This window comes from Vipera berus, assembly GCF_964194415.1.
Source record: "Vipera berus genome assembly, chromosome: 14".
Classification (NCBI taxonomy): Eukaryota; Metazoa; Chordata; class Lepidosauria; order Squamata; family Viperidae; genus Vipera; species Vipera berus.
The window spans coordinates 3,172,271-3,196,168 of record NC_138217.1 but is presented as its reverse complement, the minus strand read 5'-3'; the positions used below and the strand labels follow the sequence as shown (position 1 = coordinate 3,196,168).

General features: G+C 45.6%; 1 protein-coding gene across 1 annotated transcript; it reads right to left on the bottom strand.

The window, feature by feature from the left end:
- Positions 1-1,681: 1,681 nt before the first annotated feature.
- Positions 1,682-22,849, bottom strand: LOC308674388 (uncharacterized protein; the record flags this gene model as incomplete). Its single annotated transcript, XM_081338814.1, has 11 exons — positions 1,682-1,819; positions 3,113-3,238; positions 4,206-4,301; positions 4,385-4,463; positions 7,120-7,235; positions 13,971-14,080; positions 16,667-16,873; positions 17,347-17,479; positions 19,258-19,400; positions 20,248-20,404; positions 22,799-22,849. 10 exons carry the CDS (start codon positions 22,847-22,849, stop codon positions 3,131-3,133), a joined length of 1,200 nt encoding a protein of 399 aa, XP_081194940.1. The 3' UTR covers positions 1,682-1,819; positions 3,113-3,130.
- Positions 22,850-23,898: the final 1,049 nt, after the last annotated feature.

Sequence of the window (23,898 nt, the reverse complement as noted above, 5' to 3'; positions counted from 1 at the left end):
TGATGCATTTAAGGCTAGTTTTGAACCAATGTCCAGTAGCTATATTAACTTCTGCATCAAAAAGATAATTGTAGGCACCTTAAAGTCTGTGATCAACAAAAGCTTATGGAATAGCAGACCTTGAAAGAATTACTAGATTTCTTGCCATTTAAAAAAAAATGCCAAATAAATCTGCTTTATGAGGCATGTCTCTTCCAGAGTAGATTCATGGCACAGAAAGAAGAACATTAATCTTTCCTCTGTTGAAACATATAAAGATCCTTATGCTAATTCACCCAGTGAATTTTATTTATTTACTAGACAACCCCTGCCCTGATGGGCCATGGTTTTAGAAATAATTCCTTGCCAGATTCCTCAATATCTTCAAGAATGGCAGAGGGTCTGACATACTTGAAAAATTCTTTAAAAATTCAGGGTGATATTCAGAGATGCATCGGCCTTGGAAATAGCCATTGAATTGTATAGCACCAACACTGACCAGAGGAAATATTTTGCGACATCTTTATTACATCATAAAATGCTAATTTTTAATCATAAAATATTTTATCAAATTTGCCAAATTTCAATTCTACGAGAGCTGTATTTCCCAGATTTTGGAGACATTCTGTGAGTTAGCCCACCTGAGGTATACTGGTTGAAAAAGATTTGGCCTATGATGTACCTTCCCCCAATTAAAGGTTACAGACACAAGTTTTAGGGGTGGATAGATTTAGATTTATTTAGTAAATTTAGGTGGCCGCCCATCTCGCACAAAGTGACCCTGGGAAGAATACACTGAACTTAGGAACAACACAATGTTTCTCTGACAAAATAGGCAAAACTGAAGTTTAGAAAAATAAAAAAAAAATAAGAGAGCTGGAGTGTGATACATTATTTACTACAAATGGCACCTTATTAAGCAAACTACATGTAAGTGATCCATTGCTTGACTCAGACAATTTGGAAGGGGGGGCTACCCTTCATCACTCCCCAACTTCATCTTTCTCTCTCTCCCCACCCTTCAATGTGGCTTGGAGCTGACCACATGCAGACGGAAGGCTGCCTTACGTCTCTGCGGCCCTGGACCCCCACAGCCATCCCGTCCCTGAACTTCACTACAGCTGTGTCAAGATCCCTTAACATGGGGAGGGGGTCTATGTATGGCCTCCCCCAAGCAGAAACTCACCTTCACCTCCTCTGACCAACAGGACTGGGTTGCCTGCAAGGGGGGAGGGAGGGAGGGAGGGGGAGACATCCTCTGGGACAATGTCCTGCCAGGAAGTCTGCTATACAATCCTGGCAACTGGAAAAGTTTTCAGGGAAGCAGCGCAGATGGTGCAAGAGGAAAGGTTTATATTGAGGATGGCACACAAAATAATCTGGCTAAAAAGTACCAGGACAGATTTTTGGATAGAACAGCAGTTCCCAAACTCTGCAGAATGAGAGAGAATAAATGCATGGAAAGTTCCTTCCCAGATTTTTATCTGCTTCCATACGGGACAACCTGTCTGACCAGATCACTGGGAGTTTGCCTCAAAGGGAAAATTGCCAGGAGCTCTTGCTGCAAATTGTGTCAGTGGGTCCCCTAGAGTTGCTACGAGCAGGATACCAAAATCCTTGGAAGGAGATCCCAGCAGCAATTAATTCAGCATATAAAAAAGTGGCATTTAACACAACTTGCCGGTTCTAGCACAAAGAGAAGCATGGCGGTGGAGAAGGGATCACAAGACCTGGATCTCAATTATTAAGCATCGCCAGACGTTTCGTAGGATGCTCCCTTCCGGGACGTAAAGCAGAAAAGGCTGGTCTTCCAGGGCCACCAAGAATCTCTTTAGGAAACCTGCAAATGTGAGAACACACACATGTCCACTCAGGAGTCAATGCCACTGTCTTTTTTTGGCAGCGTCAGATTTCTCCAATTCCTGATGCAAAGGTGCCTTAGGGAAGCAACTAGATCTAGATCAGGGGTAGGCAACCTTGGTTCTTTTATGACTCATGGACTTCAACTCCCAGAATTCCTGAGTCAGCTGACTCAGGAATTCCGGGAGTTGAAGTCCATGAGTCATAAAAGAGCTGAGGTTGCCTACCCCTGATCTAGAGCTTGGCTGGGCTGCATCCAGGCCTTGGGTTCTAAGAAAGACTCTTGGCTTTGGGAACAGGTGTTACCGAATGTCAGAACCAGGCTTGCTATCTAGGGGCAGGCAGGGTTGGAATCCTCCATCTGGCCAGGAAAGGATCTAGTGGAAGAAACCATCTGTGGTCTTGCTGGACACCCCCGGTGCCGCTGAGCCGAGGCAGCACCGTGGGTGGCTGAACTTCCTTTCAGAGGGCGTCTGGAGCCACCCAACGTTCCTCAGAGGCAGGAACAGAACTCAGCTAAATATCTCGTAAGGCTTCTGAACTGTTTTCCCTGCAAAGGGATTCCCCTGGACGACGGGGAACCTGGATGCTGCAAGTATTCACAATCGGGGAATCATGGAAAGCCAGCAAGATTCCAGGGGCTACAAAAACTTCAAAGTCCGCTCGGCAGGTCTCCCTGCTTTGGGCAGAATGACAAGAGTGGCCTTGTGGGGCCTTGTGGGGCCAGCTTTTAGCTTTGTGCACGACATTGGGCTTATCAAAGCTGCCTCTACTCAGATCCTAGGAAAGAAAAACCCTCCACTCCACAGATTTAGAGAAAAGGTACTTTGACTAGGAAAGGAGTGAGTGCAGTGAATTCTTTCCTAGTAAAAATACCGTTTTTTCTAAATCTATGGAGTGGAGGGTTTTTCTTCCCTAGGATTTGAGTAGAGGCAGCCTCAACAGGGATGCTTGGGGCTTGATAACACGGCACATTTTCCATCACACTGATCCCTTGGCTGGCGTGCGCGCGCGTGCGCACACACACACACACACACACACACACACACGTGCTGCTGGGCTTGAGCTGAGACAGTGTAGGAAGGAACAGCACAATTAGGGCAGGGGTCTCCAAACTTGGCAATGTTAAGATGTGGACTTCAACTCCTAGAATCCCTCAGCCGGCGTGGAATTCTAGCAGATGAAGTCAAGTCTTAAAAGTCGCCAAGGCTGGAGGCCTTCGGGGCATCTAGCCACGGAAAGACAAGCACGTCCCCCAGAGAAGCGAAGTTACTTGCTGCAGCTTTGAAAATTATCTTCTGAACAAGCGAGTGGTTCCATCGTGTTGAATCAGGAGGCTTGGGAAAAGTTCTTGGACAGCCTCGCACGCTCGGACAAAGTCCTTCTTCACCACAATTGCCTGAAAAGAGGAATGGCAGGCAGTGAGCAGATCGGAGCTGAGGCTGCCACGGTCTCAGGCCAGATTCAAACAAGTCTCCCCTCTTGGGCTCCCATGCAGTCCAACAAACAGCCATAAGGCAAAGCTTCTGCTGGCCAGGAGAGAGAGGCAGCCTGATGAGGAAGGCTCACCCAAAGACAGGGACCACAGCAGCAGGGGACGTTAGTGGCAAGGAGCCTTCTTCCCCAGAAAGACAGAAAATAATCCTCCTCCGTGGACCGGACCAAGGCCCAGCTGGTGCTGTGCTGTGTTGAGCTGGAAACCTCATCTTCAGGGCTTGAGGAAATGGCCCTCCCTGCCTATTACACACACACACACACACACACACACACACATACACACACACACACAGAGAGAGAGAGAGAGAGAGAGAGAGAGAGAGAGAGAGAGAGAGAGAGAGAGAGAGCCCCAGCTGTCTTCCAGTCTGGAATGCAGCACCTCTAGAGGAAATAGGCCTTACCTTCCTTAATGCATTAACCTAACCTCAACCTAACTTTGCACCCTTTTCTAGGCTTGGAAGCAAAGCAGGGGCAGGTCTGGTTGATATTCGGATGGGAGACCAGAAGGAAATTGAGAAGGCGAACAGGCATTCTGGAAGAGAGAAATGCAGGCTACTTCCAAGCCGTGGCTGCCTCTCCTTTCCCTTAATCTGTGCAGTTGCAGTCACTTCACAAATTCATTATTCCCTTTATCCTCCAGTTCCTCCTATCTACAGGCCTGCTCACCTGATCACAGCAGAACCCAGAATTGCATCCACCCAGCGTTTCTGGTCTGGGTTTCCCTTTACTCGGCGTGCCTCTCACAGCTTCACTGCCCACAATTCACCCTCCTTGGGGAACTCTGGCCAGTTGCCACAACACAGTCTGTTTCGACAATCCTGCCTCTTCATTTCAGACCGCCGACTTCCCCTCTTTGACCAACCACCTACTGAAAAATCCAGGAACTCCATAGCAGCTCCAGGGTTTGCTCGGATGGCTTTGAGGATCCCCAGGCAGCCTTCATTCTGGATGGGGTTCCTGGACATCTGCAGATCACAGGAAAGAACAGACACCCTCTGGATCACCCACCCGGCAGGATCTCGGGGTCATCTTCCCCAAAGCTACTCACCTCGAGTCTCCTCAGATTCTTGTTTCCTTTCAGGCCCAAAGCAAGCGCGAGGGCTCCTTCCAAGGCAATGCGGTTATTACTGAGAATAAAGAGAAAAGGCACTCAAAAGTCTCCCACTTTCCTCCTGCATGCCTACGCACTGACCCACACTAGCTTGCTGTTGGAAATAAGTTAAAAAAAACAAAACACCACAGAATCTAGCAACCACGTTAAGAGATCGAATCTTCCCTCTTAGTTAATACATTTAAACGTTTTAGAGCTTGGTCAGGTCTAAAGACGCCAATTAGAGAAGCAGGAAAGGAACTAACTTCAGCAGACATTCTCTTCCAAAGAAAACACTTTACAGAGGCCGCCCACATTTTAAAAGAGGCTGAGTGTTTGGAAAAAGTTCAGAGAAGAGCAACTAAGATGATCCAAGGCCTGGAGACTAAAACATACGAAGAACCGCTGCAGGCCTTGGGTTGGGCTAGTCTAAAGAAAAGAAGAAACGGGAGACATGATAGTAGTATTTGTTCTTAAGTTCAAGCTCTGGCTAAATGGTTACATATTGGTCCAGCACAGCCACAAAGAAGAGGGGGTCACGTTATTCACCAAAGCACCAGAGGGAAGGACGAGAAACAATGGTTGGAAACTGATCAAGGGGAGAAGCAACCTGGAATTAAGGAGAAACTTCCTGACAATGAGGACAATTAACCAGTGGAACAGAAGTTGCCTCCAGAAATTGTGGGCGCTCCATCACTGAAGGAGAATAAGAAGAGACTAGAGAGTCACCTGTCTAAGATGGTATAGGTTCTCCTGCTTGAGCAGGGGGCTGGACTAGAAGACCTCTAAGGTCCCTTCCAGCTCTATCTATTCTTCTTTTATTTTGCCCAATTGTTCCCATAATCGCATGATCAGTGGCTCCTAGTCTGTACATTATATATCCAACTAAATTCCCAGCATTTCCAACTGTAGATTTCTATCTTCTGTGTTCCATTTTCAGTAGCTGAACTACTAGCGGTTGAACAAGGGGGAAACTTTGCTTTTTCAAGAGGCTCCAACAGTTTTTGCCACACATAAGGCAGTTCATCTCTGAGAGGATGGCCAAGAACCATTAAATTGAGAGTCTGGAACAGCAGCATCCAGCAAAGAGGGCAGGGCACTCCAGGCCCCAATCTGGCTATCCACAATTTGGCTGAATTCTGCTTCCCTGCAACCCCTGCTCCTTCCTTCCGGCCCTCTTCTCTGGGGGGGGGGGGGGGAAGAGAAGAAAGACTGCTGGATTTTTTGCATGGCAGCCCACCAGTTCTTCTGAAAGCCGGATGAGCTGGTCAAGCTCCCAAAGAATTCGAAGAGGCCACTCAGTTCACAAGAATTCACTTTCTGGTTAGTCTAGTTTCTGAGATTATCCTCAGACACCTCACTTTGCTTTTTTATAAAAAAAGTTTATTTAATATTTTATTTCATAAAAACAGAAAAGGAAAATGGCTTCTTCAGAAACAGCATTTTGTCGCTAACTCCAGGTCTGTAGTTCTTCTTCTGTAAGGTGAACACTGAGTCTCACGGTAAGCCCCAATTTGCTTCACTGAGGCTAACTGGCTGGGTTGGTATCTCAAGCTAAGGCACAGTTTGAAATGACGAGCGTCACACATCACATAAGCAACAAGGAGATCTGCTTGGTCTCCCTTGCAGTGCTGGGGGACCCAGGCACAGCTCCTCCCAAATTCCTCCCCCTCTGATTGTCCAGAGGCCACAAGCTCCTCCGGTTCAGCTCAACCCGTAAAAATGTAGAACCTGTGCTGAGCGTAAAAGGAAAGCAATCAACTTGCTTAATTCTCAACACTCGTATGTTGCGCATCAAAACAATTTTTTTCTCCTGGGTGCCCCAAACACTAAGCCAGAGGGAGTGTCAGAATCTAGTTATATTTCATTTCTATCTATCTTCTCTGATTTAAAAACCAATCCTTACTGTCTCCTGGATTCTGTCACACTAAAAAAGGGGAGGGGGCATGCATGGGGGGTTTACTACTTTCACTTCCTGTATACAATACAAAGTAACAGTTTGTTGATTCACTTTGGGGGAGCCGGACTGATGTTATCTTTCCTGAAGTAACACCTAGAAATCTGCCAGTTTGAATCGCCCGGAAGAACTGCGGGGTGGGGGGGCTGCTTGGGAACACTTTAAAACATTGAATGGTGAGGGGGGATCCCCCAGATCCTGTCTAGCCTGCCTTTAGTCAATTTCTCTTAATAAAAATTCCGGTTGGAAGAAACCGCTGTTTTCTTAAGATGTAGATTGAAGTGGGTCTTTACATGGAGAATAGTTGCGGGTGACAGTGTTGGAGCACCCACAACTTCAGAAATTGCGACTGCTCATTACTGGAGGCTTTTAAGAAGAGGCTGGACAGCCACTTGTCTGGAATGGCACAGGGTGTCCTGCTTGAGCAGGGGGTTGGACTAGAAGTCCTCTGAGGTTCCTTCCAACTCTGTTGTTCTGTTCTGGATGGGCAGCCTGAGCAGACGGGAAGATGGGAGAGAAGAGACCGCCAGGTTCTCCTCTCCCCCTAAGCAGGTGAGGTTCCTGATTCAAATCCAACCTTTTCCGGAAGCTCACTTGAGGGCCTCAGCCTCAACTGCTCTGATAGCAAGAGGGGACCCTAGAAACTATTCACTTTGCTGGCTTGTGATGATTAAGAAACAGCTCTCAGCACTCAGGAAGTGTGGGCATGTGCACACGCAAACACACATACACATACCTGATGTTGAGTTCTTCCAGTACATTGTTGCTTTTCAGGGCTGCCCCCAGAGCAGCTGCACCACTGTTGCCAAAGCCATTGTATGACAGATCAAGGACTCGAAGGAATATATTCGCCTGTGGAACAAGACAGATTCAGCGGCGCATGGAGAAGGTCCAAGGTGGAGAGTCCACATGCTTTAATTATATCATTCACGCAGGCTTTTCTTCGGATCTCGCCTTACACTCCCTACTGTCACTAGCCCAGGAGTAGGCAACCTCGGCTCTTTTATGACTCATGGACTTCAACTCCCGGAATTCCTGAGTCAGCTATGCTGTCTCAGGAATTCTGGGAGTTGAAGTCCATGAGTCATAAAAGAGCCGAGGTTGCCTACCCCTGCACTAGCCCCTAATAAAAGTTCCTTTTGAGACAATGCCTGTTTCAAGAGTTCTGCTTTCTTGGGTGGTTAGTGGAAGTGGGTCCTGACACAAGAGCTTTACCCTTGCCGCCTAGAGCTTCCAATCACAAGCCACACCCTGATGGAGAGTTCCCGGGCCTTCATCCACTCAAGATTTGTTTCCAGGTTCTTTCCAAACAGGGTACCTCTTCCACTGTTGAGGTCATTGTTTCTCAACTTTAGCAGCATAGCTGCCTGGGGCATTCTGGGAGCTGAAGTCCACAGGTTGTAAGTTTATTTATTCGTCTGATTTCTAGAGCCACCCATCTCACTGGGCGGCTCACGATTCAGCAGCATATATTACAATTAAAATCTTAAAAACATTTTAAAACAATAAAAGCAGTAAAAACCTTTAAAATAATAAAAAACTTTAGGTGCCATAGTTGCCCACCCGTGCACTATACACTAGAACAGGGATGTCAAACTGCCGGCCCACAGGCCGGAGCATCACAGAGAAACCGCGCCCATCCCATTGCCGGCAATGGGAAAAAGTTCCGATACGTCGCGCGACATCACGTGACATCGCGAGTTTGACATGTCTGCATTAGAACAAGCAGGGCCAAACTATTTCAAACTTGTTTGCACTTTAGGGGATGGAGGGGTGAAACAAGATCTTTTTTTTTTTTTTTTTTTTTTTTATTGAAAAGTTTTAAAAATACAGTTTTCCTTTAAAAAACCCCCTTCCCCCTCCCTACCTCCCCTCCCTACCTCCCCCCTTCCCCCCCCTCCCCCCCTCCCTCCTCCCCCCCCACCTCCCCCTAACCCCCCTCCCCCCCCCCGGACTTCCCAGAGCTAAATACAAGGTATATATATATAAAAAGGCAATCATAAACAACCATATACTAACAACTATAAATTCTAAAATCCATCACTCTCTAACTTATATAGGATCAAACAAAACTTAGCATTATTAAATATATATAGAAGACAAAATAAAAAAAGAAAAAAGAAAACGAAAGAAGACTTATTCAAATGCTAGATAAAACTTCTTAACCCTATACTTATTCTGGATAAACTCAATCCATTTTCTCCATTCCATAATATAATGTTCTTGCGAGTAATCTTTCAAATAGGCCGAAATCTTCGCCATCTCTGCCAAGTCGGAAACCTTTAAAATCCACTCTTGTATAGTCGGCAGTTCCTCTTTCTTCCAATATTGACCTATCAAAAGTCTTGCTGCCGTAACTAAATTCAGCATCAACTTAGAGTCCACAACTGTAGCGTCAACAATTATTCCCAACAAAAAAAATTGCGGACAAAACTTTATCCTCCGTTTAAAAATCTTCTGCATATTCCACCAGACTTTTATCCAAAAAGCCTTGACCTTTTTACATGTCCACCATATATGAAAATATGTTGCCTCTTCATCACCACACCTCCAACATTTAGGCTGATAATTCGGATACATACTTGCAAGCTTTTTAGGATCTAGATGCCATCTATAAAACATTTTGTAAAAGTTCTCTCTTAAACTTTGAGCTTGAGTGAATTTTACATTCCTCACCCAGATCTTTTCCCACGTGTCCATTGTAATAACTTCCTGAATGTTTTGGGCCCATTTTATCATACAATCCTTAACAAGCTCTGTTTCTGAATCGATCTCTATCAATGCAAGATATATCCGTTTAATATGTGCTGGTCCTTGATTTCTAATTTGCTTTATCAAATTTTCATCAGTCGTTGCAAATCCATTTTTTTGGTCTTCTTTCCACCTGGCCTGTAACTGAATATATTGAAACCAAGTCTGAACAACCTTCTCTTCTCGCAAGAAACTATATGATTTCAAGCACCAAATATTCCTTTCCAAACTTAAAATTTCCTTGTAAGTAGTCTCATCATGTTTGAAACCAGCATGTATATTTTCTATTGCGTGTTTTGGGATTGCCCACAATGGTATCTTGCTGCTTAACTTATGTCTATACTTCTTCCAAACTCTCAGCAATGCCTGTCTTAAAATATGCATCCTAAACACAGTATCTACCTTCTTATCATACAACAAATATGCATGCCAGCCAAACAACAGATCATGGCCCTCAAGATTTAATAACCTCGATTGTGTCAAATTAATCCAATCACTTATTCCTACTAGTGCAGCAGCTTCATAATATAATTTAAAATTAGGCATTTTAAGGCCACCTCTCTCACGAGTATCCTGCATAATCTTAAGTTTAACTCGTGGCTTTTTCCCTGCCCACACAAATTTATTGATACCACGCTGCCATTCCTCCAAGTTAGAGTCTTTCTTAAGAATCGGTATCATTTGAAATAAGAATAAAAATTTGGGCAGGACATTCATTTTCACTGCTGCGATCCGTCCCAACAAAGACAATTGCAATTTTTCCCAACTCTCCAGTTCTTTTTGAATTTTCCCCCATAACTTTTCATAATTATTTTTATATAGCTTTGTATTAGAGGGCGACAAAATCACCCCCAAATATTTAACCCTTTTAACAATCTCAAATCCAGTTAATCCTTCTAAGAGAGCCTTCTGCGAAACTGTCATATTTCTAGCCAAAATTTTAGTTTTCTGTATATTTACTTTAAATCCAGAAACCTTCCCATATTGTGTTATTATCTCCATCAGGTCCACAACAGAGTTCTCTGGCTGGGTCACTGTAACAACCAGATCATCTGCAAATGCTCTCAATCTGTAATCCTGATCTCCAACTTGTATCCCCTTAATTTTTTCCGAATTCCGAATCTTAACCAATAGTATCTCTAATGTTAATATAAATAACAAGGGCGATAGCGGACAGCCTTGCCTTGTGCCCTTCTCAATATTACATACTGTTGTCAAACTATTGTTAACTATAATTCGGGCAGTTTGTTTTTGGTATAATGCCCTAATCGGTTGTAAAAATTTTTCCCCAAAATCCATTTTGTCTAAAACTTTCAACAAAAATTGCCAGTTCAATTGATCAAAAGCCTTTTCAGCATCTAAAAAGATTAGCGCAGCAGAGATCTGGTTGTGCCTTTCCAAAAACTCTAACACATCAACTATATGTCTCACATTGGTTTTCATTTGTCTTCCACTAATAAACCCCGTTTGGTCCCCATGAATCACCTGTTGCAGAACCCTCATCAGTCTATTAGCCAAAACCTTAGCAAATATCTTATAATCTGTATTTAAAAGCGATATCGGTCTGTAATTTTTAACTAAAGTAGCATCCTGGTCTTCCTTCGGAATCAAAGAGATAAAAGCTGTTCTCCAAGACGGGGGCACCTTTCCCCCCCTCTGGATTGTCTGGAACAGTTCCTTTAACGGTTTTATCATCTCTAATTGTAAGTTTTTATAATAGGCCGCAGTCAAGCCATCAGTGCCTGGTGCTTTATCCACCTTCAGTTCCTTAATAGCTGTAAAAATTTCTTCTTCTGTAATCAGTTGGTTAATCCCCTCTTTTTGTACTTGCGTAAGAACCGGGATGCTAGCCTTCTCCAAATACGTATCAATATCTTTTGCATTAATGTCCTCTTTAGTATATAATTTCGAATAAAAATCCACAAAGGCATCCTTAATAAGATTCTGTTGATACACAACCCTTCCTTTATGCTCAATCTTATCTATATTAGATGCCCTTTGTTTTTTCCTCAGTCTATAAGCCAACCATCTGCCTGGCTTATTAGCATTGCAAAAAGTATTATGCCTAGCAAACCGCAGATTGGTCGCCACTTGATCAGCCATTAATTTATCAAATTGTCCTCGTAACAGTCTAATAGCCTCCTTGATCTTCACCTCCTCTGGGTTCAAAATCAAAGCCTTTTCTTTTTCCTTTATTTCATTCTCCAGTTCTTTCCTTCTAGTTTCCACTGCACGTCTATGTCTATTATTCATATATATCAACACCCCTCTCATATAGGCCTTGCTAGCATCCCAAACCATATCCATAGAGGTACCCTTATTCATATTCATCTCAAAAAAATCCTTCATCCGCTGTTTGCATTCTTCCACATTTCTCTGATTTCTAAACAAATTCTCATTTACGCGCCATGAGCGTCTATCTCCTCTTTCCTTATCAATCTCCAACCACACTGGACTGTGATCAGAGATAATTCTTGCGCAGATTTTCACCTTTTTAGTTCTCAAAAGAAGATCATTAGTCAACAAAATAAAATCAATCCTCGAAAAAGATTGGTGTCTATCAGAATAAAATGTATAATCCTTCTCCCGCAAATGTCTCTCACGCCAAATATCTCGCAATTCCAGGTCATCCTTCATTTCAAAAAAAGATTTAGGCAGTCTAGCGTGACTTGGAATGCGTTTAAAGGCTCCAGCCTTATCCAACTGTACATCCATAACTCCATTCCAGTCCCCCATAAAAATAAAGGATTTATAATCCAACTGGGTAAGCTTTGTATGAAGTAAACTAAAAAAGTCAGCTTGTTGTTGATTTGGAGCATATAATCCAACTAAAAGCGTCTTTTTACCTTCAAACAACAGCTCGATCATAACATATCTTCCATGCTTATCTGCTTCAATTAGGTCCGCTGTTAAGGCACTTTTAACATAAACAACCACTCCATTTTTCTTATTCTCTGCAGAAGCAACAAATTGCGTACCCAGCCTCGAGTTCAATAAATACTTTTGATCCAAAACTCTAATATGCGTTTCTTGCAGGCATATAACATCTATCTTAAATTGTTTTAAATATTGAAAAACTTTCTTCCTCTTCTGCGGTGAGTTTAGTCCATTAACATTCCAGGTTAAAAATTTAGTTGCCATGTATATCCTCGAAAAGCTCTTGGACCACAGCTTTGATAGGACTGGTTACTTTAGGCCGTGCTCCTCCCACAGCTTGGCTATGAATGCGATGTGAAGAATCTGAAGACTTTTGCTGATCTTGTTCTTTTATTTTCTTTGCTCGTTTTAAAGCAGCACGCGTCACTCTCTGCTCTCTAGGATCATCCAAAGAGATTGTAGCTTGATCTCCTCCAGCACCATTTTCCTCTGTTTCCTCCTCTTGTTGTTCTTCTTCTCCAGATCCCTTTCCAGCTTCCAAGAGCGTTAATGAGGTTGCTTTTAAGACATTATTGTAGAAATCACGTGCTTGTTTCACAGTAGTCAGCCTATACCTTTTACCTTCATACATCACCATCAGCCCCTCTGGAATCTCCCATCTGAACCTTATATCTCTTTGCTTGAGCTCTTGCACAAGAAATGTATAGTCCTTTCTTCCCCTTAAAATCCTTGGAGGAATTTCTTTTAAAACCAAGACTTCTTGTTCAGCAATCACAACCTTAACATCATAGGCAGCTTGTATAACTTGATCTCTAATTTCTCTTTTTGCAAAATAAACCACCACATCTCTAGGCAACTTTCTCTGTCTGGCAATCCATGAATTCACCCGAAACACTTTATCCATAGCTGCTCTTATTTCAGATGCTGGCTGGTTCAATACCCCTTCGAGAGCCTCAGAGATCAGCTGCTTTAAATCTTCTTTAACATTCTCTTTTAAGCCTCTAATTCTGACAGCAAACTGCATCTGGTAATGTTGGGCATGGCTTAACTCCCTTTCCAACTTGCCTCTTTCAATTTCATTCTCCCGTGCTTTTACTTCTAGTATAGCATTCCTTTGAGCCAAATCATCCACTTTTTCATCTAAATCTTCCACACATTCCGCCACTTTATGCACTGAAATCAAAATGTCTACCTTCATCACGCTGTACTTCTGTTCCATCCTCTCTTCCATTCTTTCCTCAAATTTCTCCAATTTCTCCTCCATCTGTGCAAATTTATCAGCAATTGATTGATTAATTGATTCCAAAAGTACCTGGGCATGTTTATCCAAGGCATCTCGCAAATCCTTCGATGTCAGCACTTCAGGAGGGTGCAATGCCTGTAGTGATGATTGTTGCACCGGCGAGGATCCTCCACTCCGAAGAGTTTTAGAGGGAGGTTTAGCCGCCATCTTTTAATCCTCAATTATGACGCACTTTCAATTAAAGTTTAAAAAGTCCAACAAGTTAGAGAGTACAATAAAATAGTCCTCTTCACCTTTTCCTCTTGTACCGCTCTGCCTGCTCCTTTAAATCATAGTCCTTTCATCAGGCAGGGCTGGTTCGCAGACGCCTGGCTCTGCTCCAGGAAGTTCGGAGCAGAGACGACGGCCAGCTGGGAGCAACCCAGGCTTCGGGGGAGTTCGATCCTTCAGCCGCCCAAGCTCAAAGCTCAGGCGGCCTCGGAGAACTCTACCCCTACCTGGGGCCTCACCCCCTCCTCTTCTCCCGAGGAGGGGGCTTCAATTTCGCCCGAACAGCTGATCGGCGCTGTTTCAGGCAAAAAAACAAACAGCTGAGCCGCGGGCAGCCAGGGGAGGCTGTCTTCAGCGCCGCGCCGCCAGCGGAAGTCGGGTGAAACAAGATCTTATGCTTTATAATATCCATGAGGAAACCTCTCGAACAAAGTCCCCTCTCCTACCCCCAAGCCTTTGGCGACGGCCACTGCTCCTTGGCCCCGAAAGTTGTTCCAGCTGAGGTTGAGTTGCTTCAGCCCCTCATTTTCCGCCATGGCCACCCCGAGAGCTTCTCCTGGTTTAATGTAGATAAGAGAGACAGGAAATGGGAAAGAGGCTTGAAATGTCAAACCGAGGGAGGCTTTGGGAAAGAATGACACCCCCTTGGGTCCCACCCCACCTTTACAGTAGCAGCCTCTTCCCCTACAGAAGCCGTGGTGGTGCAGTGGTCAGAATGAGTATGGCAGGCGAACGCTGCCGACTGCCAGCAGTTCGATCGTGACCGGCTCAAGGTTGAAAGCCTTCCATCTTTCTGAGGTCAGCAGAATGAGGAGACAGATTGTTGGGGGCAAAATGCTGACTCTCTAAACAGCTAAAGAGGGCTGTAAAGCAGTATTAAGTGGTATATAAGTCTAAGTGCTACAGCTATTGCTCTTTCCTTCTTTCCTTTCCCTCCCTCCCTCCCTCCCCCTCCCTCCCTCCCTCCCCCTCCCTCCCTTCCTTCTTTCCTTCCTTCTATAGTGTGCAGTGGTTAGAATGCAGTATTGCAGGCTAATTCTGCCTGCAGTTCGATTCTCACCAGCTCAAGCTTGACTCAGCCTTCCATCCTTCTGAGGCCAATAAAATGAGGACCCAAATTTTTGGAGGCAATAGGCTGACTCTGTAAACCTCTTAGAGAGGGCTGTAAAGCACTGTGAAACAGTATACAAGTCTTAGCGCTATTGCTATCCAACCTAATGTGGATTATTCTGCTGAAGTTTCGCCAAGCAATTCTTCTAGCCTCAGCAGAGATTTCAGCTCACAGAGGAAGAAGGGAAGGAGAGTAGGATCCGCAAGCAGTAGGAAGAGGAGGTTCCCATAGAGCCAGGAACTCTGAGGAGCACCTGCTTATGAGAATCAGCAGAGAGTTGCAGAAACAGATTACTCTCTAGCCGTTCATTCACAGGCTTGGCGCCATTCACAAATGCATGCCGCCCATTTGAGGAGACCGGGAATTCAGCGGACACTTTCAGGGGATTGACATCTTGACATGGAGGGGTTTTATTCTCCTCCCTCGGGTCAGCCGAGCTGTTCCCACCACAAAGTTTAGAGCAGAGCTTCTTCAACTGTGTCGTGGAAGCCCAGTTCTCCTCAGGCACTTCAGGTTTTCCCCAAATTGGACTGAAGATCTAAGACACAAGTTTTCAGTGGGTTTTGCAACCAATTTGGAGGAGACGTAACCTTTGTGGCATCTTTACTTTGACCCAGCAGTTTGCGGCTTCTGGCTGACCTCGCTGTCACATAAAGCTCAGGGTAATTCTGGCCAGTGCTAGAAATAAATTTCCAGATTTTCTCTGGAAACCTCGGACTGATAACTTGACAATATACCCTACAAGAAAATATTCGCAATCCCTCTTTGTATTTTTTTTCTCCCAAGAAAACAATGTCTCTGTAGGTAACCGAAGCCTACTCAAAGATCTGACTTGACTTTTTATCCTTTTTCTGGCCTGCTCCCCTCAGAAAAATTTATCAGGAGACAATTGTAATGCTTTTCAGCAATACGTGCGTACTTTTTTATCTTCGCAGTTCTGGCTTTGTTTCTCTTTCTCTATTATTCATATTATTTTGACTTGTTAATTTATATTGCTAGTCCATATATGATATAAAGGTAAAGGTAAAGGTTCCCCCGCACATGCGTGCTAGTCGTTTCCGACTCTAGGGGCCGGTGCTCATCTCCGTTTCAAAGCCGAAGAGCCAGCACTTGTCCGAGGACGTCTCCGTGGTCATGTGGCCGGCATGACTAGACGCCAGAGGCGCACGGAACATTGTTACCTTCCCACCGCAGTGGTCCCTATTTTTCTACTTGCATTTTTACGTGCTTTCGAACTGCTAGGTTGGCAGAAGCTGGGACGAGTAACAGGCGCTCACTCTGTTACGCGGCACTTGGGATTCGACCCGCCAAACTGCCGACCTTCTGATCGACAAGCTCAGCGTCCTAACCCACTGAGCCACCGCGTCCCTATATGATATTCCATATGTTAAATAAATTATTTTGATAACCTTTTTATACGGCATTTAATTACTCCTACACAATTTTAGGATTACAGATCAATCATTCTATTTCAGGAAGCAATTTTATGGTAAACCAATGGGTAAAACTCTTAAAGGGCAGGCAGAAACTTAAGTGAGCCCAACTTTCTAATCCCTACCTTAATTTTCTTTTTCGCTTCCTCAACTTTGGTAGTGCTTCCCTATTTTCTGCATACTCTCTCTTCCTTTTGTCCCCGCCTGTTCTCCATCAAATCACAAAGTCTTCAAAACATAAGGAGAAGAAAGAGATAGGACTGGTGGGAAGTCAAAACCTCTCATGGGGTCAGGCATAGAAGGAGATTCCAAGCCACAGCAGGTGACAAGGCAAGAAAGAGGGAGGGAGGGAGGGCAGGAGTCACAGTCCAACAATTCTTTCCCCCCAACAACAGTAAATCCTAATGGTTAGTTCTCAGCTTACGAAAACCACAGCTGGTTCTTGATTTAACAATTCATATTCTGCATAAAGGTATATGGTGCTTTAGAAAACCAAAGGGCTATGAACAGACAAACTGCATGTGTGTGTGTGTCTTTCTCATATGTGCTACAGACCTTCCCACATTACAGCCAAATACAATATTTCTATGACATTTACCTGCTGGCTCTCCAAGCCTGTTATGACTCAGATCAAGGTGCTCCACTTTCTGATTGGTCACTAAAGCATCTGCCAGGTATTTGGCTGCCTTGTCATTTAATTCATTTCCTGAAAGCTTCAAGGACACAAGAATTGGATTTTCCTGAAGCACTGTAGACAGAGCTTCTGTCCCTTTCACTCCGACTTTATTCTCTGATAAATCAAGTTCTGAAAGAGAAGAAGGCTGATCTTTAGACAGACAGAATCCCCCGGAACCATTAGTGTTTGTTCCTCAATCCCTCCTTTGGCCAGGAATGAAAGCTGGTCAAAGGCCACAACTGGTTTCGTGGAGAAAGACACTCCTCATCTCAACCCATCAAAATATGGAGTCTTTATTTGGGGGCAGCACATAAATGTTGTAAAGCAAATAAAGAAATCTACAAACCACAATCTCATTAGAAATCCTTATGCTTGGGTTGCCCCACATAAAAGAGGATTACATTCTTAACACTGGTTACAACACACTTCAGGCTTCACTGCTATATTATATGAAAAAGCAAATCTTTGCTTTTAGAAACTGGAAGTTATTTACAGGGGATCTAACAATGGCTTAACAGCAACCCCAAATATCTCAAGGCAGGTGGATTACATGGACTCTCCGTTTTTGCCTCCTGAAGCAATTCTCAGAATCTCCCAGGCACCTGAAATGTAGCAGTTTTCCTTTAGCATCTCTGCCATCGCCACTGCTCCATCTCCATCCAGCCCGTTGTCACTCAGGTTCAGCTTCACAATGGAGGTGTTGCTGGTCAGGGAAAGAGCGAGAGCTTTGGCGGCCTAAAAGAAGAGGCAGAGGAGGGATGACCTAGGAGGGCAGCGTGCTGAGAGCTAGCCCAGTCCTCCGGCAGGGGTCAAGGTTTGGGGTCCTGGGGGAGAGACGCTGCTGCTTAGGAGCTGGCGTGGCCTTTTTTAAATTTTGCAAGAGGCTCTGCCAAAGCTGAAAAGACATTATTAGCCAGTGGCCTTTTTAGACCCCCCAGAAAAGCATCACCTCTTTTCTGCAGAAGCTGTGACAAGGAAGAGGGAAGGAAATGAAAGGTCAGGAGAGGCGCTGGACCAAGACAGCCCCATGCAGCTTTGCCTTTAGCCTCACCCATCACATGCTTCAGCTCACCTCCCAGGGACACGGATTATGGTGGATTATTTCAGCAGCGATGCAGCCATAAAACGGAAAAAACGAGGTCACCTCATCTGTGGCCTGGAAGTGTGGGCAGCAAAGCTCTACTGGCACACAAGCAAATCTGGCCTCCTGTTTCCCATATAGATCAAACAGAGGCCTGAGGGAGGAGGGGGGGTGGCTGCACCATATGCTAGCAGCACCTGCTGCCTGTGAATCCGTAAGTCCCATTTGGCTGGGATAGCCAAGGCCCTGGAGGCAGTTTTGCCAGGAACCGTAGATCTTGCTTAAAGCACAGAAGCATCATCTCTGGAGACAAATGGTTGCAAACTGAAGCGGAAGTGACGGAATGAAGGACTGGGGCCCTCTCTTCCTCTAAGTGCTTCATAAGGGCCCCCTGTTCTGTACCAGCCTACTACCGGCCCTGCAGAAAAGGCAGGGACAACCCCTTTACAAAAAGGCAAGAGGCTGGAACTAAGCCTGCCAAATTTATTGACATAAAACAGAGCAAACAGAGCCAAACAAAAACACGAACCATGAAACAGGAGCTATTCAAACGGTTGCCTTCAGCAAACCAGCCCTCCCACACATTCCCCTTTTAAACAGTTCAAGGAGTGGCTTCTCTCTGCCTCCTTCCGAGGTGCCCCATTGCCTTCCTCTGTTTACTCCTGATTGACTGCCTCCTGTGTCGGGCGTCCTTGAACAGGGCCAGCTGTGGGTCATCTTCATCCACGCTGTCAGGCTCACACAGCTGGGTCTGCGTAGTGACCAGATGGGAGGGGCCTGGCTGAGGGCTCTGTGAAGCCTCCGGGCTGTTCTCTGCAGGCTCTCCAACACCCCCCTCCTCCTCCTCTGAATCATCCGACCCAACTGCCGAACCCACAGGCTGACCCTGAATCACAACAGCCCCTCATAAAAGGCTTAGTGGGGAGCAGCTCTGTGTTCCGAGAGAAGGCTGGCCCCTGAGCCTGCTCTGCCATCTGATTAATGCCAGGCAAGGATCTCTTTACCACTCGAGTCATTTCACCTGGTCTATTTTGTTTCTCTATTTGACGCCGGCCGAATTGGTTGCTTATGCTTTGCTCCTAATGATTGTATTGTCTTTAGATGTGTTTAAATTGTTTTTTTTTCCGTGAGACACCTTGAACGCTTTTAATTTTGAAGGTAAAATTTAACGGAATACATCAGGCACCGGTCTAATTGCACCTACGTATTTCTGCAACGGTGTAATGTTGGTACCATAACGCTCCCTGAGTATTCCCACAAATAACTCTGTAAAGAAATATAATATTCCCATGTGCAATGCAGATGGAAAAAGGGAGAGGGAGAAGAGGGGTGAGAGAATATTCAAAGGCAGTGAGGGGATTCGTACTTGCAGAGTGCAAAGCAAGCCCCGACGTGGCAGGACCAAAAGAAAATGACACCTGGCAGCAATTACCTTAGGGCTAAGGCCACGATGCATCAGAGTCAGTTCAGAATCTTTCATGTGCCGTAAAAAATAAGAGATGGGAACCACATCATACGCCTGGCAGATCGCAAGGTATCTGGTTTTCCCGGCAGGATCGTAGCATATTGCAGAGACTAGGCCAAGACAAAGGAAAAATTAAAGCAATGGCCATCCTCGGCTTTCTGTAAAGCCACCAGACCCTTCAAGCATCTGTAGTTTCTGGCAGTGCAACAGCAAGATGGCCTTAAAAACTGCAGCACCAGCCAAGGCCCACCGCCATCCCCATGAACCAGATACTCGTTCGTAAGTCTTGTATGCAAAAAAAAAAAAAGTACAGAGGGGATAGTGGCTTTCTCCAAGTAATTCACAAGAGAGTTTGGTGTGCTGTTTTGAAACTAACAAGAGCTGCACCAAAGTCACAATACCTTAAAAATGGCTACCAACCATTACTTGGCTTAAAAAGAAATAGACACATTTGTGGAAGCCAGGCTAACAAGGAGCAATGTCAAGCTTTCCTGTCAGAGGCAGAATATTCATGGCTCAGATTGGAGGTTGGCAACTCAAAGTATGCAGGTCCTAATATTCTGCACCCAGGCATCAGATGTTCAGAATTAAAAATACAGGAATGAACCGTTACCAATGTTAATTAAAGAATGGCCAAATTCTCATGAGGTTGCCTAAGATGTATATCAGGGTGGTGGGGAGGGAATAACTGATGCTTGCTTAGTTGCCAACTTATCCTTGAAAGTTCTTTGTTTGCTTATCTGTTTCACACATTTATATCCTGCTTTTAGATCAAGAGCTCAAAGTGGCTTCCATAGTGCTCACTGTATTTTCCCCATAACAATCTTGTGATATAACTTGGTCTGAGAGAGACTGACAGGCCCAAAGTCACCCAGTTAAAGAGGAACTGAAGACTCTTGGGTCTCCCTGCGTCTAGTTCAATGTTTCTCAACTTTGGCCATTGTAAGCAATCCATACTTTCTATTTCAAGGTCTGTGTCCCACTCTTCCTCTTGATCTTCTTCTGCTTCTTCTTCCTCAGCTTCTTCTTCAGAATAGCTTAATGCTTTCTCCAAGAAGGATGCGCTTTTCTCCCGGCAGACGGGTTCTGATATATCAGGGGACCTTGAAAAAGTCTGATATAAAACCGTGTCAAGATACAGAAACATAGGAACATACCTAACTCTATGCAAAAGAAGTAACGATACAGAGGCCCAGCTAACAAACAAGATTTTTTTTTTCAAACTAAGAACAGCAATCAATCAGAAAAATCAGCACCCTTAGAAACCTGAATGAGACATGGATTTCTATCAAGCAGGCTGGGAAAAATACAGGATGTAAAAATAAATAATAGACTCTCCAATATTCTAATAGATATACCGAATACATTGGAAATATTCAAGGGTTTACCCCGTCTCGATTGATGTTATGATTAAGGAGAAACTCATTTTATAATTATGTCACTTTAACTACCTTTATATCAGGAAGTGGTAAACAGTCCAGAAATTACAGTTTGCAACATAACTTTCTGAAGCATGCTTTCATCTCCCTACAAAAACAAAACACCAAAATAGACACTAAGCTAAGAAATTTGCACCAATGTCAAGCAGGGAATGTACCGTAGGTCTGGCCCAGCATGAACAAAGAGGCAAAGTTTCATTCTCCCTGAGTTATGTTTCTTTAGATCTGGATAAAAGTGGGTCCTCCTATAAAGCTGGAAGAATCCCAAATGATCTATTCAACATGGTTTTAGACTTTATGTGGTTTATACGGTTACATAAGCAAGAAAACAGCCATTTGCATGAAAATAGATAAAAAGCAGAAGTTGCTACAATATCATGGCTTGCCCAGTACATTTTAAAAGCATATTTGGAAAGAAACCTATTTAGCAAACCCAGTTGCCTCTATTCTAAGCCTGCCATGCATCTCCTGAGCTATGGACAGTTACCTATTATGACAAATCATTTATTCTTTTTAATTCAGCCATTTCAACGCAGGAATTCTTGATCACCATAATCCTGATCGACCCCAGGGTTTTTCATTCCATTTCATTCGACTATCAATGAAATTCCATGCGCGTCGCCCTGCTTTTCAGAGCCAAGAACAAGCCAGGTTCCAATGGCCGAGAGCTTATTCTTAGCCTTATTTTGAGCCCCAAGGAGCCCTCCTCTCAACCCTGAGCTACAAATCAGTGGAACTACCTGCCTCCAGAAGCTGTGAATGCTCCAACACTGGAAGTTTTTAAGAAGAGACTGGACAGCCATTTGTCTGAAATGGTATAGGGCAGGGGTAGGCAACCTTGGTGGAGCAGTGGGCTAATGCCTCCTTAAGTAACACCAGCTGCCTGAAATTAGTGCAGGTTCGAGTCCCACCAGGCTCAAGGTTGACTCAGCCTTCCATCCTTCCGAGGTAGGTAAAATGAGGACCCAGATTCTTGGGGGCAATAAGCTGACTTTGTAATAATGCCACTTGGGGGGGGGGCAAAAGCCCTAATAAGCAGGCATAGAATGAAGGCTATTGCTAAGCACATTGATTTGTGCTTCTTACATTGTAAGCCGCCCTGAGTCTTCGGAGAAGGGCGGGATATAAATGGGATTAAAAAAAAAACCTTGACTCTTTTATGACTGGTGGACTTCAACTCCCAGAATTCCAGAGCCAGCATGGCTCAGCTTGGAAACCTGTCCCTTTCCCCTCAGCATGGCTGGCTCAGGAATTCTGGGAGTTGAAGTCCACGAGTCATAAAGCGGCCTAGGCCTATAGGGTTTCCTGCCAGAGCAGGGGGTTCAACTAGATGACCTCCAAGGTCCTTTCCAACTTTATTATTATTATTAAATATTTTCCTCTATCGGTAACCTCATTCTTGTTTAATCAAGAGAAACCGTCATTAAAAGTGGAGGCTAAACCACCGTTATTGCAAAACATTTATTTTGCTATGTATGGATTTGGACGAATTAGACTGGAAACCCTGCGCTCACCTTCCACCCGGGGGGCACCAGCCACCACCACCCTTTCCCACCCCCCGCATAATAGCAGCCCTTTGGGGTGTATTTCCCATTGATGCGATGTCATCCCAACCTCAAATATGAATGACAATACAGGCAGTCCTCAACTTCCGACAATTCATTTAGTCATCATTCAAAGTTGCAACGACACTGAAAAAAAGTGAGTTATGACCATTTTTTCACACTTATGACGGTTTCAGGGTCCTTCCTCCCGTGATTTACATTCGGAGGCCTGACAGCTGGTTCATACTTACGACGGTCGCAGCGTCCCGGGGGGTGTCACATGATTCCCCTTTTGCGACCGTCTGATAAGCAAAGTCAATGGGGAAGCCAGATTCACTTAACAACCCTGTTATTAATTTAGTAACTGCAGTGCTTCACTTGACAAATTGGAAAGGTCGTAAAACGGGGCAAAACTAACTTAACATCAATTTTGGGCTCAATTTTGGTCGTAAGTTGAGGACTACTTGTATAAATAAAAATAAAACTCCAAAGCGGCAATCTCTCCTCACAGGCTTCCAGCCGTACTGGACTACAATCGCCCTCATCCGCAGCCGGCGCGCTGCCGAGATCTACCATCCCGCCCAGGTCCTTCCTTCCCTTTTTTGGCCTGCCTGACTCGGGACGTCCCGTCAGTTTGTCCCCGCTGGACTCCAATTCCCATGACGCCCAGCCTCGGGAGCAATGGGAGCTGGGGTCCGGCAGGGCCCGCGGGAGGCGGCGCTTTCCTCCTTGCCTTTGAGTCCCGCGAGCCGGAGGCGCTGGGAGCGAAGGACGCGGGGGACGCGCTGCCGGAGAGCCGCTCCCCCGCCGCGTCGGCCTCCTGCTCGGGCACCGGCGAGAGCGGCGGCCTGGGCATCGGCGCGGCTGGGCTCGGTCGGCCCTGCTGCCATGGCAACGGCGTCGCCGCGCAGGGGACGGAGGCGGCCGGCTAGCGGAAGGGGCGGGCGCATCCGGAAAGCGCGCGTGGCCATTGGAGGAGGGAGGAGAGCCGCCATCTATCTATCGAACTCCCGCGCGCGTTGCCTGGCGACCCATCTGGCGGGCCTTCTGCTGCGTCGCGTAGGCCCCGAGCTGAGGGATCCTTCTGGCTGGCCGCAAAGCGGGCAAGCAGCGGCCTGGCGGAGCCCCGTCATCCCGGATCGAAGGGATGCTTTTTCGCGGTCTCCCGGGCAGACATTGCGAGCTCCGAGGAGGAGCGGGCGCGAAGCTAAAAACCTCGCCGGGCCTCGCTGCTGCTGCAGCCACCAGCCGCTTCCAGGCGCAAGAGGGCCCGGCGTCCTTGAAGACAAACCGAGGGGGGCACAAGAACCCTGCACGGCGCCGCCCGAAGAGCCCGGGCTGCGTGGCCTTTCCTGGGGTTTGAAGCCCCGGGTGAGCTTGCCGGGCGCCGCCTCCGGCCGAAGGGGCCAGACAGGCAGGAGAGGGTGAGCTTCGTCTTGCCATCCGGCCCGCAGACTCTCCAGCCCTGCACGAAGCCGGCTGAGAAGCAAACTGCTCCTTGCTTCAACTTGTGCTGCAAAAAAACCCCCCAAAAAAGCTGACCCTAGAATTGTGCAGGAGAAACCTTATTAGTTATTATTTTATCAATAGCTTCATTAGCTGACACTTTGGGGGTGGGCGGGAAG